Genomic DNA, 16,643 nt, shown 5'->3' on the forward strand with positions numbered 1-16,643 from the left:
CTTTGAAGCCTTACAATTCTAGAGAATTAAAAACAAACAAGATTGCTTACCAGGTTCCCCTGAGGCCTCCAGGCACTATTTATAATTTCTATAAGCTTTCATTACCTCTGGTCCACAGTATCAAATTCTTCTGAACTAGAAAGGTCACATTCTAACTATTATTATTGGAGAAATTAATTTGGTGTGTGACATCATAGCCTAGCAGTTAATTGCCCCATTTAATAGGACATTACAGCTGTTAGATAACTTAATGCAAAAACCCACTCTATTGTATTTGCCATTTCAAGGGCAAAAACCTCATACAAATTAGTTCTTTGAACTTTCACATTTATTTTGAAAATTATAAACATTTCTGAGAGGAACCCATTTTTGAGCTTAGTCTCCAAAACAATATTCATGATAGATTTTATAATGACCGCTCTGATGTAGTACAGCGAATTCCTGCATTCTCTTCAATTTCTGACATAGTTAGCAATGAAAGAAGTTATTCCAGTGCTCCATTGATTCTGAAAATCAGAAATTAACCAGAAGTTGATGAAGAGTTTTGGGCATAATGCTGGTAATCTTTTTTTATCCACTTATCTTGACAGGTACCTAAATTCTAATTACATTTAATGAGATTACAAACTAAAGCAATTACGTGAATTACAAAATAACAAGCTTTCCATTTTATTTAGCTTGCAAATGTAAAAGCAAATTATTTCTTGCTGAAAGCCAATGTAAAACCCCAACATTTTTGGTATTCTTATTCATATATCTTAAATTAAATTCCAAGATATGATAAATTCAATGAAAATTAAGGCCTCACTGGGCAAATGAATCTAATAATGGGGTTTTCTAGGTAAGTGATATGAAATTCTCATTAAAACTGAAGTGGTGTCTTTTTATGAACCTCAGCAATTTGAATCTTCAAACATTAAAAAAAAGAAAAGAAAAAGCAGTGACACGAATTTTGAATCCATAAGCTTTTTCAGTAAATGAACTGTTCAGTGAATGATGAAAGAAATGAAGCCTTATTTTCTATTACTACTGTCCTTTCTCTTGTCCCTTTTGCATGGATCTCAGCATCATTCATTTTGTCTGTGTCCTCACTGTGTCCTCACCTGAGAACACAGTGTAGTGGCTCATCTGCAGACATGCATGCCATATCTGGCCAGTCTACAGCTGCTAAAGAAAACATCTAATAAATGAATTTAGTCTGATTTTCAAGCTAAACAAGAAAGACTATAAAATCTCCATCATTTATATATAGAAGAGTTTAGATTTCCTCAAAATTTACAGAAAATAATATGTTTTCTTTAAGGAAGACAGGACAAGTCTCTAACTTAATAACAATCTGAAAACTTTGCTTGTTGGCTTATCCCTGTTATCTTGTGAACAGTCTAATGTTCATGTGCAGAGCAGAAGGGTATAAATGGGAATATTTATGTGTCACCTGAAGAGTTATCAGCTGATGAGCTTCTAAAGTAGATAGTAATAGTTTTTGATGGTAATAAAGACCAGATTATGGTGCTGACAGAAACTGTCTTCCCAGAATTTTAGACAAAAAGCTCAGTGATGGCTAAAATTAAAACTAACAAGATTGAAAGCAGTTGTCCTGACTGTAGGTAGAGGGGATCCTGTTGACAGAGGGGATACAGAACAAAGTTACTTCTATTTCTCCCTGGTTCGTGGGAATATGGGTCATTGCCCATTGGTAATGCCCAAACCAATAAGCAAAGAAGAGCATAGGTAACAGACAAAAATTAGAGGGAGACTCTCTCCGTGCCCACTATCACTATATTCATGTTCCTTGAGTGGGCTTGTGCATGCCTCTGTTGTAACTGTGACAGAGCAACTGTGACTCCCCCAAAACAAGCAAAAGCTGAAAGCCAGATGGCTTTATGCAGAGCAATAGCATTATCTATTACCTTAACTAAGTATTTAACTTTAAAAAATTTCCTGTGCTGAAAATCTTTCCAGGCTGTTACCCCTTCCCCAGTCCGAATGGAAAACAAAATGCCATTCAGCCACATAGATGGGGTTGGATCCAACATAAACATTTCTCAGCTAGGCATTCTCCATAGAAGTACGTAGTCATTTTTTTCCATATACAGTGGGAAAGACAAAGCCTCTGCTTAAAAGGCATTCTTCTTCAAAAAGGGGAAGGGCTAAAATGTTTCAGCTGCCTGCAGGCTGGCTAAGGATTGGAGATTAACACCATACTCCACTCTAATGTAATTATTACAACGGCCCCTAAGTAAAAATATTGCTGTTAAACATACTTATTCTTGCAAATAGAAAGTCTGTGGCTGGAAATGTTGTTATTTGATGTTCTTCTTGCAAACAAAATGCCTAGTTATACAAGGAAAATGATTTACAAGAAAAGAGATAAATAATTTTGCTTTGTTTCCCCATTAACCACCGTCCACCCTGTCCCCATAAAACACTCACATAAATGTGTTTTATGAGTCCTGCTTTGTTCACCTGACTCCCCCAAATAAAGTGGACAAAATCAGTTGTCAAATGACAGTAGCCCCAGAGATATTTCCAGATAAACACAAAATTTTTGAAGGGGTAAAATAATAAAAATGGTCCTTAAAGCATGTATTACTGCACTTGTGGAACAATGTTAAATCTGTGATGGTAAACCCGAGGGAGGTAGTCATAGGTGACTGAAGTGCACAAATCCCTTCTGAGGGATTTGTCTGGACCTTCAGCACCTGCCCAGTTCTCCCAGGAGCACTTTTGCCAGGCACTGGTGCTCCCCAATTCTTGCCAACACTCAGGGATAGCTTTCCTAGGGCACCCAAGACTGTAGGCATTTAATAGCTGGGGAGAGGGGGAAGGTGATGCTGTGTTTTTACCCTGCTGGCCTTTTTTTTTAATTTTTTAATTTTTTATTTTTTCTGTATGCTGGGGCAGGTGCATCATAGGGTGGTAACAGGGTACAACACAGCCCAGAAATGACTCAGTTTAGACACTAGTTCCCTGTACATTTTCTTACACCTGACGCCAATGATGAAAGGCTGAATAAATTCATTCTAATTCATTTTTCGTTGGGAAGATAGAGTTTAATAATCATTCAGAGCCTTATAGTCTTAGCTAAAGTGGCTATATTTACAGATCATTTTGCAAGTTGTCCATGCAGGTAGGTTCTTTTTATTCACTAATTATTAAATTGTGTTTCAATTTAGCATTCGGGTGTGCCAGTTCTTCCCATGCTGTCTTATGTCAGAACTTAATAAATAATATTTCAGTTCTTTTTAGAATCTTGTAAACTCAGAAATGAAATTTCTACAACATTTTTTCACTAGCATCTGTTATTCTTTGGCTCATATTTAGTATCTTATTGGCTCTTGGATGTTGATTTTTTGATTTTTTGGCTCTGTTTCTTGTTGATTTGTCTTAAAAAAAAAAAAGAGTCTTTTTTTTTTTTTTTTTTTTTTTTTTAAGGAAATAACCATCTAAAGAATTGCATAATGAATCTAAAGAGGAATGACAAACCAGATCTCATCTACTGCAATTTAGTCAATATCTGCTTGCATTGCCAAGTATACATTGTATGTCTCCTGACTGATAGGAAAACCTCTCTGAGATCATTTAATGACAAAGAATTAGATTTCAAAAACTGTGGAGCTCTAACAGCTTTGTATACAGTACTATTCAGCAATTGTTGAATCTTGCATTAGGATGCACAACCCAAACATCTCCAGCTCATGTCAGTGTCTGAAAATGAGCTGGGATCAGATCCAAATGTTCAGGAGAACCAATTAAAATATATAACAACCAAACGTGTCTATATTTGGGTGTTTGAAAATCTAAGTCCAGAAGCAAACTGTAAATTATCAGTGGCTGGTAATACATTACTCAGAAACTAGACCTGTTTCCTTGTGAACAGTTTTTAAACATTAAGAGCTGCAATTAAAATTGTAGATATTTATTATCAGATTAAATCAGGACATGTTCTCCTTCAGAAACTAATTATTTTATTGCTTCTCATTCTTGTGCCCCTTGGAAAAACTGGGCTTTTAATTCTCTGCTTCCTTCCCATGTCATGAATAAGAGTAGGCATGAAATGCCTTTTATTGGTTTTCACAGCTCTGAAAGAGCTTTAGGGCACTTTGCTGGTACTTGCCCAAAACTTTGTGGGAACTTGCCACAGCAGGGTTTAAATAGCATTGTTCTGGTGGGTGCTTTATGCACCTTCTTGAAATGGAGAACATTTCCCACTATCCATCTACCCTGTCCTTTGGATCCATTCACTTGTGCTTCCTATGATTTAAAAGGTTTGGGGTCTGGCGGCTCTCCTCCTAGCAGCTGATTTTCATTAAAGCTTTGATGAGAAACTTAAGCTGGAATCACAAACATCTGCAGTAAAACTTCCTCCCTGCTAATAGATGTTTCTCAGAACATAACCTTGTTGTATCAGAAAAAAACAGCAGTTAGAAATCCAAAGTGCCCATTATGGGAGTTAACCTAACATAACCCTACGGGTCTGAAATGAATTCATTTAAAGATCTGCTTTTTTAAAGGTAGATGCAGTTCCTATTAGCTTAAAAGAATACAAAGATTTCTGTCAAGCTAAAACCCTTTTTGGCTCAGACCTCAGCTTTAGGTCTTCTGCTGCTTCTTTTAGTACTAGTTTGTTTTGAAGAGATTAATGCCACAAGTAAGGATCAAATTGTGCTTTCTCTAAACAGTCTGCAGGACCTCCTGTTCCAGCCCTTATGGGGGAAGGGGTGAAGGCAATTTGGTGATAGCTTGAGCATTTGTTAACAAGAGGCTAAGACTTTTGATCACCCTGTTTCAGATATTTAATGTAAGCCATTTTAGAGAGATGAGATTTTCACAGTTCCTGGGCTATTGCTTATTGCTTTAGAAATCCAGAAAGAAAGCACCTCAAATATAGTTTCTAGCTTTTGAAAATTTAGATCAGCAACTGCTGTAGAAGGCAGATGGAAAAAAAAAAAGATTGTTAAACATGTCATTTTATTGTGCAAGCCCCATAACAGTTAACTTTACTTATGTCTCTTATGGTAAATAACTATTTTTTGCCTTGACTGTGACAATCACTTCCTTTAAAGGACTTCTCTTCTTCTGCCTCTCTACCCTTCCCCTGAGCCAAAAACACTGATGCTGGAAAGTTTTCCTCTTCCATCCATCCAACAATATCATGCCTTCCTTCACTATAGGAATTGGCTTCCTGCCTTGTTCCAACTACTTCAGATATTCTTTAGCCTTAAGACTTTAGATTATCTCATTCTTACTCTATTTTTTTTTTTTTCCTCTCCTGCATCTTCTTGCTTTAGTTTTCTTCCTTTCCCTCTAATTGCTTCCCTTCTTTCCACAGAGGAAGTTTCAGTTCATCTTTTTATTTTGCTTGGCAAATGTCTCTACAGAGTGTTTTCTCTCTCTTCCATTATTCCATTAATCCTTCCCAAACTGATCTTTTATACTGGTCTCTCTTCACTATGGTCTTGGACCTCCTGTAGTCATTTACATCAGAATTAGATGAATCTTCATCTGGATATCACCTTACATTCATTTTACATTAAAGTGAGTGACTACACAATGTGAATCAAAGGGAAACTTTTGCCTTGTTCTCCAGTATTTGAAGTATTGCCCCATTGTTTACTCTCACCTTAGACTTTGTACTCCTCCACTGTTTATGAGCAGCTTTGCTCCCACCGGGGAACAAAATCTGCATCTATACAATTAAAATCATCATGTCAGTGGAATTTGCAAGCATAAATGTTGACTGTGGCAGGCTTCAGATCCAAACAGTAATGTATTACCTATCTCTTATTTTAAAGGCATGTGTTTGACAGTGGGATATAAATGTTCTCAAAAGTTAGCTCTGATTTTCAGTTTTGTCCCTGTGCCTCAACAAAACTAGATGTGTCCCACTGCCCCATTTCCCTCTGTCCTATCCAGGCTGACATGTGGAACTTCAAAACAAAGATGTTTGCCACTCAATTGTTTGCTTTCATTTGTGGTTGGACTGTCAGTTTGAGATCTTTGTCTTCCACCTCTGATGAAACTTCCTTATAAATTATTTTAATCTGTCCATATTTGGAAAAATCAGTCTTTAACTTAATACCAGCAATCGTAGCTGGGTTACACTGGTGAACTGGGTCCAGCACTTTGGGCTCACTGTCTCTCATTTTCTCCCCATATACACTAGGATTGCAGCACTCTAACATCTCCCCTGCCTTGTTGTGTTCCTAAGCCAAGGACCTTAATCCTCCTAAATAGCACCTGGGCAATGTGAGTACTTGACAGAGTGCTTTGCATCTTGTTCTGCCTCTTGATAGACAATCCAACACAACTGGATAAATTTTCCACTGCTTAATTACCTCTAAAATTAAAATTTACAACTAACCTTTAGTCTGAACACAGTCACTTTCAATTTCCACTTGCTGCATATGATTGCATCTTCATACATTAAATGAACCAGCCTATCATTAAACATTTGTTGCTTGTGTATGTGCTTACACAATTAATTCACTTTTTTTTTTTTTTTTTTCTTAATCTTCCTCTGAGCTAAGCAGGTTGAATTCTAGAATCTCTCAGTTACCTTTAAATTCCTAGCAATTTGATCCTTCTCATGATACTTTTTGGAATAATGTTCATCAATCCATAAGCGTTCTTCTTGAAACAGAGGCACAGAGCTAGAGACATTATTCCATGATGACAGTTACTAGTGCTTATCATGCAGGAAGCATTACGTTTCATTGGGTGGAATCTAGTCAAGTTAATTTAAACAGTCCTGAAGGAAGAACCAACATAGCCCTTGCAGGTGAAGAGGCTCCTTTGAAAGCTTCCAGAGAAGACCACTAAGAATTATAGGATTTAAAAAAACATAGTGTCTCCATTACCATATGGGAAATTTGGTCTTGTATTTGAATACGATACCTCATTCAAACTGAAAAAGTCTAAGCACAGGTTATGTGCCTAAATTATGTGCACTGGATCCCAGTTACATATTGATTTACAGCCAGGGCACCAACGTATTAGATATTGCCTGAGGTCCTACTCAAACTCACAGTCCACTTTGTGATGGGGTACAGTATATTAGCATGGCATTGAAAATGTAGTCAGTCTCTTTTTTGCCATAAAGAGGCTTTCATTCAAATCCAAGGCACAGGAAAGCTCCATATTAGCATTAATTCTGAATATTTTAAACCACTTCTCTAACTTCAAGATTGCCAAACATGGAAAAGGAAGAGAAGTGGAAAACTAAAAAATATACACTAAAATGCTTGTTTACATTAACTGGGGTTGCATGTTCTTCAGTAGGTTCATAATTATGAACTCTTACCAGAAGTTAAGAACATCACACCAGTTACAGCTTGCAAACTCTCACCAGTACTATTACAGACCTCACAGATTTCTGAAGATGATATGAAGAGCAGAATAATGTGTGGGTCCAATTCTGTCCATCACCTGCTCCACATGCTGAAATACCATACTTTTTGTCTGCCATAGTCTACGCTCTGCCTTTACAGCAGCACATTTGGCTTTGCGGTTGAGTGGCACCACAGCCTACCATAAAGGTCTGTGTAGTTCTTGAGCTCTGCCTCAGTAACCAGCCCCCTTGTATAACTTGGCACTATTCAACATGACTAACAGCCTCTGTGTGCTTGGGAGAGCTATGGGCCTGAGTCAATATTTAGACGACAGAGCTGAATCAAGCCGTGCTGTGTAAGGGAGTTTATACTGCGGTTCACTGTGAGCTGTGGGTTAAGAACTTGGGCTTGGAGAAGGCTAACTCCGAACTGCTGTGATAAGTCCTGTTCCCAGGGCTGGATGAGGGATAGTGGGCCGCAGGAGGGGGAAAGTCTCTGATGGCTGGAGAAAATGCTCCTTCCTGGCAAGAGACTACCAAATTAATTCTCTGGCCACCGTGTCAATCTCTGGGCTTAGGGTAGGTTCCCCAGCTGCCGTTACCAACTTGTGGATTGATGGGCAGGGGGTTCTTACTGCTAGAGAGACATCAGCCTTGACCCCAGAGGGAATCCTACTGGACTTCAGAGGAAGTTGCCATGGAGGTGGGTCCTGAAATGAAATTATGGGGTGCATCTGCAGGCAGCAAGGGACCCTGAGCTCCTTCCTCATGAAACCATAACTTCTTGCACTCAAGGACCTTGGCATGACTACTGCAGGCAGCAGCATCCATTTGTAACATGGGATCTGAACAGTGTAAAAGTTACCATTGCATGGGGCTGAAATAAACTGCTGAAAGGAACACCAGTTAGTAGGCCTATAAGATCAGACTGTACAAATGAAACTTTAGGGGTAATTGGGATGGGTGATGGGAACTGGTATTCCTTTATAATGTTCAATATATCCCACAACACTTTCCTAAGGTAAAGCCTATTGACATGACTTATGGGAACAATGTACCACATAATCATATTGAGAAAGGCTATTAATCGCTTATGTCCATTATCCCATGGAATCTAGCTACAAAACCCCTTCGGCTCCTAAATCTGGCTTTTAATTCAGGCAGTTTCCATTTTGTAAGCAACAGGTGGCAACACGGCCTCCCAGGGGCTGATCCCAGGCCGGTGGAGAAGGGATGTACATCCCACAGCATGGAGCCTGTCCAAGTCCCCAATGGCTCCTTAGAGCCCTTACACCGAGCAGAGCAGAGTTTAGTCTCCAATTTTCTCACACAGGTCATGTTTCTCAGTGGGTCCCTCGCAGGGTGAGCAGGCGTTCTGGGAGGCTGTGCAGCTGCTTGGAGGCACAGCAGCGTGGGGATGAGCTCTGCCCAGCGCTGTGGTAACCTCGACCCTCTGAAAGGCTTGTACATTTATTTCCATGGCTATTAGTTCTGGTAATTGGAGTATGGGGGGATGGAAGGGAGGGGAGATTAGCCTTCTGGTATAAGAGATTGTGATCTTGATATTGTCATGCTGACATGTCTGTGCTAATCGCACCTCATTTTTGGATGTTATGCTATAAGAACTACTCCTTCTCTTCCCATGACCTTATGTAACTCAATTTGCCTCCTACTTTGCATCTCCCACGCATGAGACATTACTGTATCCCCCTCTCAGAGTATGCTGGAGTAATTTATTGTTTTCTCAAGCTTTATTTTTGAATAGTTCATTCCAGATGATAGAATGAGAAGTATCAACCAATCCCCACATACAGGGACTGCAGGAAAATTTTCCACAGTCAAATTACTTTTCAGATCTCTCTAATTTCATTTGTCACTAATCCCAACCTCGTATTTTTTGGAAAGCTTAATATCTCTGCAGGTGTTTTCTCTGCAGGCAGTTTCCTACACACACTTGATTTATTATCCTTGCTCTCATCACCAGAAAGAACTTCAGATTTTGGAGGTGGATGGTATTCAGAGACAGAAGTACAAAACTCTTGAGTATGGTGTTTGCCCCCAGAAGAGAGACTCTGGAAATTTAAGTGAGCTAAAATCCCAGGCAATACACGGAGCAAGCAGAAAAGTGTTGTGACAATTAACCCTTGTAAAACAGCTCTGTTTGGACAGGCCTGCTTAGTTATGTTGGCAGGAAAGTCAGAGACGTGCTAAGCTGGTCTCACTGCAGAGTACAGCAGCTGTCTGCTCGCAGCAGGCATGGCATGTGTACATTTTGAAGTCCTGAGCTGTATCTCTCTAGTCTCCAAATGCAGTGTCTCAGACCCCCCGCAAAAAAAAAAAATTCTCCGGTATCGCTTTAAGGATCGAATGATTAAGCTAACGTTAACCAGATGGGAACTTCAACACAGACAGATGAAAGCAGGAAAGCGCAGACACCAGAGAGAGAACGCAGTTACTGTACCTCAGCAAAAGGCACCCAGCTTCCAGTAGCTACTGCCTGCTGCTGCCCTCTGATAACAGTGGCTTCGTGCACGCTGACCGCTGAGCTACCTTCAATGTCAAACTGAAAGGCGCCTCCCGAGCTCGAGGCTGTGCTGGAGGAGAAGCATCTCAAAAAGAATAATATTGGAAAAAACAGGGGCCAGGCGGAGATCAAAGCCATTTCCTCCCCTCACATCCAGAAGTGGTCTTCTAGCGTCTTAGTAATTGTTTACCCTCTTCTGCAATCAGCCCCCCTTGGCTTAGTGGTGCCTCAGTTATTTTAACTTTCAGTGTTCAGTTTCCAGATGTGGCACTTCAAGGCAGTCTAACCAGATCCTTATTTAAAAGGGAAAAAAAAAAAAAAAAGGAAGGGAAGAAAAGCGCTTTTGCTGCCTCCCTCGTTCACTCTCTGTGCCTGTGGCTCCTCTTTTTCCCCAGAGGCTCCAGCTCAATAACATACAGATGGGCAGTGCTTAAGCAGAGAGTGTCAAACGGAGATTGTATTCCAGGAAAGCACCGCTGGCTCCCCAGCCACCTTATCTCCCCCTGTCAGGATACAGACTGACGCTGTGCTCAGTGCTCTGGCTTCCTTCACATGTTCACATCGTTCTCTTTTTACCTTTCGTGCCCAGACCCTCCCACTCAAACTTTGCTGTTCAGAAATTGAGGTCATTCTTTCCTCCCCCTGCGCCACCCCCACAACCCTGCCTGGGCACCATCGACCCCTCTGCACCAAGCAGGGGCTCTTGTGACAGCTATTTTTTTAAATTTTTATTTTTTAACATCTCCAGTTTATTCAGTGGAACGCAGGAAGGTGCCAAATTTATTAAAAAGCCTCTCGACCAACCTTTTCTTTTGGCTTGGGGGAGGGGAGGCTGTGGGCGGGAGGAGGAGGAGGAGGAGGGAGGCAGCCTGGCTGTGCCATGGGCTAATAGGGCGAAGTGGTTGCTCTAACATGCTTCATTGAAATCCTTTTCCTCAAGCTCACCTCTCAGCTTCTCGGCTTGTGAAAAAGAATATCGTTCACTGCAATTTTGGAAAATGACTTCATTACTCAGACTCATGAACTTTTATTTACAAAGAGCATCTTGTATTCCTTTTTCAAGAGATGCTTTGTGAGGCCCTGCTAACAAGGCTTGCAGTGTATGAAAGCAAGCTGAATATATTGCCCACAGCTGACCTAATTTTATGATTCCAATCTCAAAAAGACAACGTAAAAATCTTCCTAGGTTTTGGGACAAAGAGAGGATGTAATTATACTAAAGTGCACCATGCCTGTCAGCATCACATTCTTTAGAGGTCCTGTTTTAAGGGATTTGTAACACCACTGTACTAGAGATTGGCTTATCATGCTTCCTTCTAGGAGTGGGTTCCCTCTTTCTCCCTTTCTCTCACTTTTTGTATCTGATTGAAGACATTATTAAACAAGATTAAGCTGCCAATTGAGATTAAGGATAAAATTTCTTTGGTTATCTATGAGTTTCTGCATACCTGTAGGCAAAGAATTGGGCCCATAAATGCTGTACATGTGTCACAGAGACAACAAATAAGTTAACAACCAAGAAGCTTTCTATATTTCAGAAATGTGAGCAAGAAGACAAAGCTGTGCAACCCAAGGCTGTGAGGTTCAGCACCAAGGTTTGTAGGAGGAAGCAAAACATGGCCAAGGTGGTTGCAGGTAATTCCATCCTGAGCATATGGGAGACATCCCTCCGTAGTCTGGATCTGATATAGCAGCAAGTATGCTGCCTCCCAGGATCCTGATGTTGAGATGTTATTGGAGGCTGCCAGGAGTTTTCTATCTCTTCCTTCTAATGGAAGCTCTGGGAATGGCCTGGAGCTGGTCCAAAGGTTCATGGAGAAAAAGACAAGGGAGGCTCCAGGCAGTGACCCTGTGTGGCTCCCCTTAAGCATCCTGCTGTAGGAGCAAGTTCCATGTGTAAAGATAACACTTAAAGCAGGAGAAAGAGGGAGAATAAAACATCTTGATGGCAAAAAGCAGAATCACTACTAATGTGGTGGCAACGAAAATTTAAAACTGCCCAGTGAATTGTGCAGCAAATGACTAGAATATGTGTTAGGGAGGAACTGTTGAGAAAACAACAGTGAACGATAGCTTGGGGAATAGTTACTTAAAGTTCATAAACAGGTGGATGGGAAAAACAGGAAAGCCATATCTCCATATTTCTGGCAGGCAATCTTCAGCAAGTTTAGATACTTCAGAAGAAATTTGTTTTACCTAATAGAAAAAAGAATTGAAAAAAGTAGGTGGCCTGTTAAAAAAAAAAAAAAGAAAAAAAAAAGACATGAATTAGAAAGATGGAGAATACAAGACTTGGTCAAACTGTGAGCTCTTTCAAGACCTGGAGCTCTAGAAAGAAATGGGGGAAATTGACACTACATCTGAGCACAGGAAAAACATACTGGGACAAAAGCTGAAAGCTAAAGGCAGAAAACGAGTTGTAATTTTAAAGACAATAGGTATGAGAAGAAGATGTAGGACATTCTTAGTCAGCGTCCAGCAAAGAAGGAAAGTTATCAATAGAGAAATCTGACAAATTAAAGTGTTAAAGGTGGAAGAATGAATTAAATGGTTTCTTGAGGGTTATCCAAACTCTATGACCTTTAGATTTCCTAGGAAGTCATTAGCTCTTAAGGTTTTGGCTCTAGACAACAAGATTTCTAATTCTAGCAGAACAAAAAAATAAGGTGTAGCACTGTTTTTGTACAATTGCTTTTGGCTACTTTTCTTTTCTTTTTTTTTTTTTTTTTTTTTTTTTTTTTCTTTTTTTTTTTCTTTTTCCCTAGATTGCAGCAATGAAAAAAAAGATTCCTCCCAGTTTTCACAATTTTGAAGTTATGCTTCACTGATAACAAGAACATTTTCGGATAATTTCAATAAATGAAATTTCAGAATAGAAGACTTTAAAGGAGTTCCTATTTAAAAAAAGAAGAAAAGGAGAAAAAGAAAAAGGTGATTTGCAGAATCTATAAGGTTTCTTTGTGTCTTTTCATCTACCTAATGAAGTGGATTTGGTACAGTTTAGGAGTGGGAGTATGGTACAATTTAGGAATGTGAGTATGTCACTAAAGTATCAGGTTTTAAGAGGTATTGGTGGCCAATGCTAAGTATCAACCATGCTAAGCGATTCAGTTTTGACAAATTAATTAATTCAAAGAATTACAATTAAATGAATTATTACACTTTGACAGCTTAATTGATTTTTAAAGCCTTTTGTTTACAGAGATGGTGAAAGGAAGTTGAACAGGGTATGCATGCATACTCAGTTTAGGCTGAAATCCTGCAGTCATGTATTTAGGTCACATAATGCTTATGTGTTCAAAAATTTGGCTTTTCAATTCCAAATTAGTTAGATTTGGAATAAAAGGCAGAAATTGGGAGTATGGACTGCAGGGTGCCCTGTGGAAGAGGCAGCCATGAATGGCGTTGGGCCAGCTCAGCCACAGATGGAAACAATGTCCCAAGACATGGCTCCTCTGCTCAGACTCATGCAAGAAAGGGCAGTAGCAGCTGTGGCAGCAGAGATTGGAGGAGACATGCAGGCACACAGAGGACACCCAAAACTAAAGGTATGCTTATGCTAAAAGGGACTTCATGAGGAACAATATGAAGAGATGCATTTGGAGAAACGAAATGGAGGAGATGCACGTTAGGGGACGTTGCTGAGGAGCTGGTTGGAGATGCAGAAAGACACACTCAATGCTCCTTAAGGTGTGCATATGAAGGACTGCAGCTGTGGGGGACCCATGCAAGGGTGTGGACCCTTCCAAGGCAGAGCAGCCAGTTGGTTATCCATGCAGGATTAGTGAAATTAAAACTTACCAAGTGAAAACAGTATTCTTACCCATCATGCCATTTTTATGTAAAATCAAAATAAAGATATTCATATCCCTTGTAAAAGAATTCACAATGTTAATTTACAACACTTCAATAGAGAGAGGTAACATAATTATTCTCAAGATCAAAGTCTTAAAAGGAAGATGTTTGCCTAACATCTTCAGAAAATTAGACCCTTTAAAAAATCTCAGACTGGCTCCAGGCATTCAAAATCTGAAAAAATCTCATGTTATGAATCTCTATATGGAAGAAAATACAGACAACTTAATGTGGAAAAAATATTAAATAATAAATAATTTGTTATTAATGAAATACAAGAAATCAAGGGCTATACAGTTCATCACAGCTCACAAGATCTGAACCTCTTCACAAGTATATATTCTTCCCATACCAGTATGATTATAACCAAAATTCTGAGCATAAAATGTTATAATCACCAGTATTTCTATACTGTGCATAAGTAGAATAGCTTGCTGAACAACTACGTATAAATGTCATTTGCATACAAAAGCTGTTTCTAGCATTTAATTTTCAAACTTTTAAAATATTATATTCCTTTTCAAAAACTTCAGATTCTGTAGAAATAAAGAAAAACATAAATGGTGCATAGGATGCTTATAAAAAATATGTTTCTGAATGTAAATTTCTGCTGTGATGGACTTCCTGTTCCTTTAACCTTTACAGAGGTGATGCAGGTATGTTACACGAGCAGTCTGAGATTTGGAAGGGGAATTCTTCAATATGGCAGGGTATAGAAAAAGCAATTTCTCGGGCTTTCACAGTATCATATTCTGTTCTTTTTAGACCCCTTCCCCTCCCCCCCCCAGCAGTTGGTTTTGATCCACCGTGATAGATGCTAGGATTAGTGAGACAGAAAGGAAGAATTCATTGGAAGACTTATAACAAATAACATGTTCTAAATTAACCGATCTCAAAGCTTTTGTGTGGGGGCCACTGGTGGTTTGTCAGGTCCCAGTGGGAAATCTGCATGCTGTCTGTCAAGCTCTAGTGCAAATGTTACTAGTTAAACATTCGATAATGGTTCATGGTGGTCCAATGGAAATGTTGACAGATGATTGGTGTTTGCAATCTAAAACAGTTTTGAAAACAGTTTTCAAAGGACCTATGTAAAGGTTAGAAGACATGGGTAGTATATATACTGTCAAATGAATAAGCAATCTACAATCTGCATTAGAAACCTATGTCAACTATGGGGCAATGAAGAATAATTTGTCAGCCATAGCTTGTGTCAGAGAGATGCTAATAAAATCTCAGTTATGCAAACAAAACTGCACATTTGTTAAGTTATTTCACGTGTTTTGGATTATGTCATATTATGAAAAGTCAAAGTTCTCAGGTAGAACATAGAGTTTATGTTGTAGGGCTCAAGGGGAGTGTACCTTTAAAGGCTTCAAGTTGTAGATCTGGTGCAAGGAAACACATGCATGTCCTTTGCTTCTTTGCTGTACTAGTTAAGGGCATTATTTAATGAATTTTCCACAACACTTTAAAGCCAACAGCTCTTGTTCTTTGTATTATTAGTTACTGGCAACACAAGGGTATGGCTGTATCCTAGTGTTGGCTATATCCAAACTGCTTTCAACTACCTTCATAGAATTTCTGTTCATCCTTGATACATAATTACTGCCTTTTTTTTTTTTTTTTTTTTTTTTCTTTCCCCTCTGTAAAACTCTTCAAATTCAATTAAGCATGCCAAAGTCTTGCAAGACTGATGAAAATGCCATAATTCTTTAGTACTACACTATTAAAAACAAGCTTGCTCGCTGAGAAAGATTTCTCAAGTTTTCCACCTCTAGAGTGCAACTGGATGGGAAACAGCTGTTTGTCTGCCATGCTAAAAGCATTGTCCTTGGGAACAATAAGAACCTTGTAAGACTAGAAACGAACCATAGCATCATGTAGTAGTCAATAGCACCTGAGAAATCCAACCTATTCTTGTTTCTAAAGTCAGTCAAATTCAGAATAGTGGTTTTCCCATTCCACTATGCTCTCTCAGTGGTACCCAATAAAAAATATATTTCTACAGTTTTAATATTGGAGTTTTTCAGAACTTCTGGTCATTTTTGCCAACCTTATCTGAACCTTCTGGTACTCCTAGTACATAAACTTTCTTTGAAATGGCCTGAATTATAGAGGTGCTATAGTACCATTAATGGTACTATCTCCTTCATTCCCTGATGATCTTAAGATTCTGTCTGCTTCAGGATCAACCTCTTTATACAAATTACTGAGAAGGGGTAGGAGGTGGTAGCTCAACTACCATTGTAGAAAGGTTCATGAGGAAAAAAAAAGCACCATCACACATAGTGTTCATTGTGTTACATAAATACCAAAGTTTCAAGTTGTCTTTGTAAGTAAATTAGAGTGAACAAGAGAGACAGAGCTAGAGATGAGAGTGAAGGGGTGTTTGCAGGGATGGAGACTGTGCTTCCTGTCTTCTTTGGATGAACTGTTGAAACTTTTTATTTTTTATTTTTTTTAAATTCTCATGCCATCTCAGCTGTGACAAGCAGATCAAAGTAATATTCCAATTTGATTTGTTCAGCTTCTTGTGACCCAATATCTGGCTTTGACACCTTGGCGTACACCTCTAACACTTGATATTTTCATATAGGTTCTGGTCATGTCTGTGACTACTAATCTTTTTAGATCAAATAAGCCAAGACAAATCAATTCAGTCTGTTAGAGACGACAAATGATACAAAATAAGCATTAAGTATAAAAATGCAAAAAAATAAGACATTATTTCTGCAATGGAAATGTCCTTAATTTTATCAAATATATTCGTAAGTTTGTGTGATTAAGGAGGGAATATGATTAGCAGGGAATAGGACAGCTATATTTTACTCATATATGATAATTCTTAGTATCAGTAGATACGCTTATGGAGAAAGACATGATATTATAGCCCAGCAAGAATTTGTTTACTGGGGTTATTGATATTTTATTATC

At 38.9% G+C, this 16,643-nt stretch overlaps 1 protein-coding gene across 1 annotated transcript in view; it reads right to left on the bottom strand.

Annotated features, from left to right (window-relative positions):
* LAMA4 (laminin subunit alpha 4) overlaps window positions 1–10,329 on the bottom strand; it is a 98,044-nt gene extending 87,715 nt beyond the window's left edge. The window contains exon 1 of the mRNA XM_082757406.1: window positions 9,792–10,329. Within this exon, the coding sequence (XP_082613532.1) occupies window positions 9,792–9,992 (201 nt within the window). The 5' untranslated portion in view covers window positions 9,993–10,329. The remainder of the gene's footprint in view (window positions 1–9,791) is intronic.
* Window positions 10,330–16,643: the final 6,314 nt, after the last annotated feature.

Source organism: Aythya marila (assembly GCF_965140915.1).
Source record: "Aythya marila genome assembly, chromosome: 3".
In the NCBI taxonomy this organism is placed as follows: Eukaryota; Metazoa; Chordata; class Aves; order Anseriformes; family Anatidae; genus Aythya; species Aythya marila.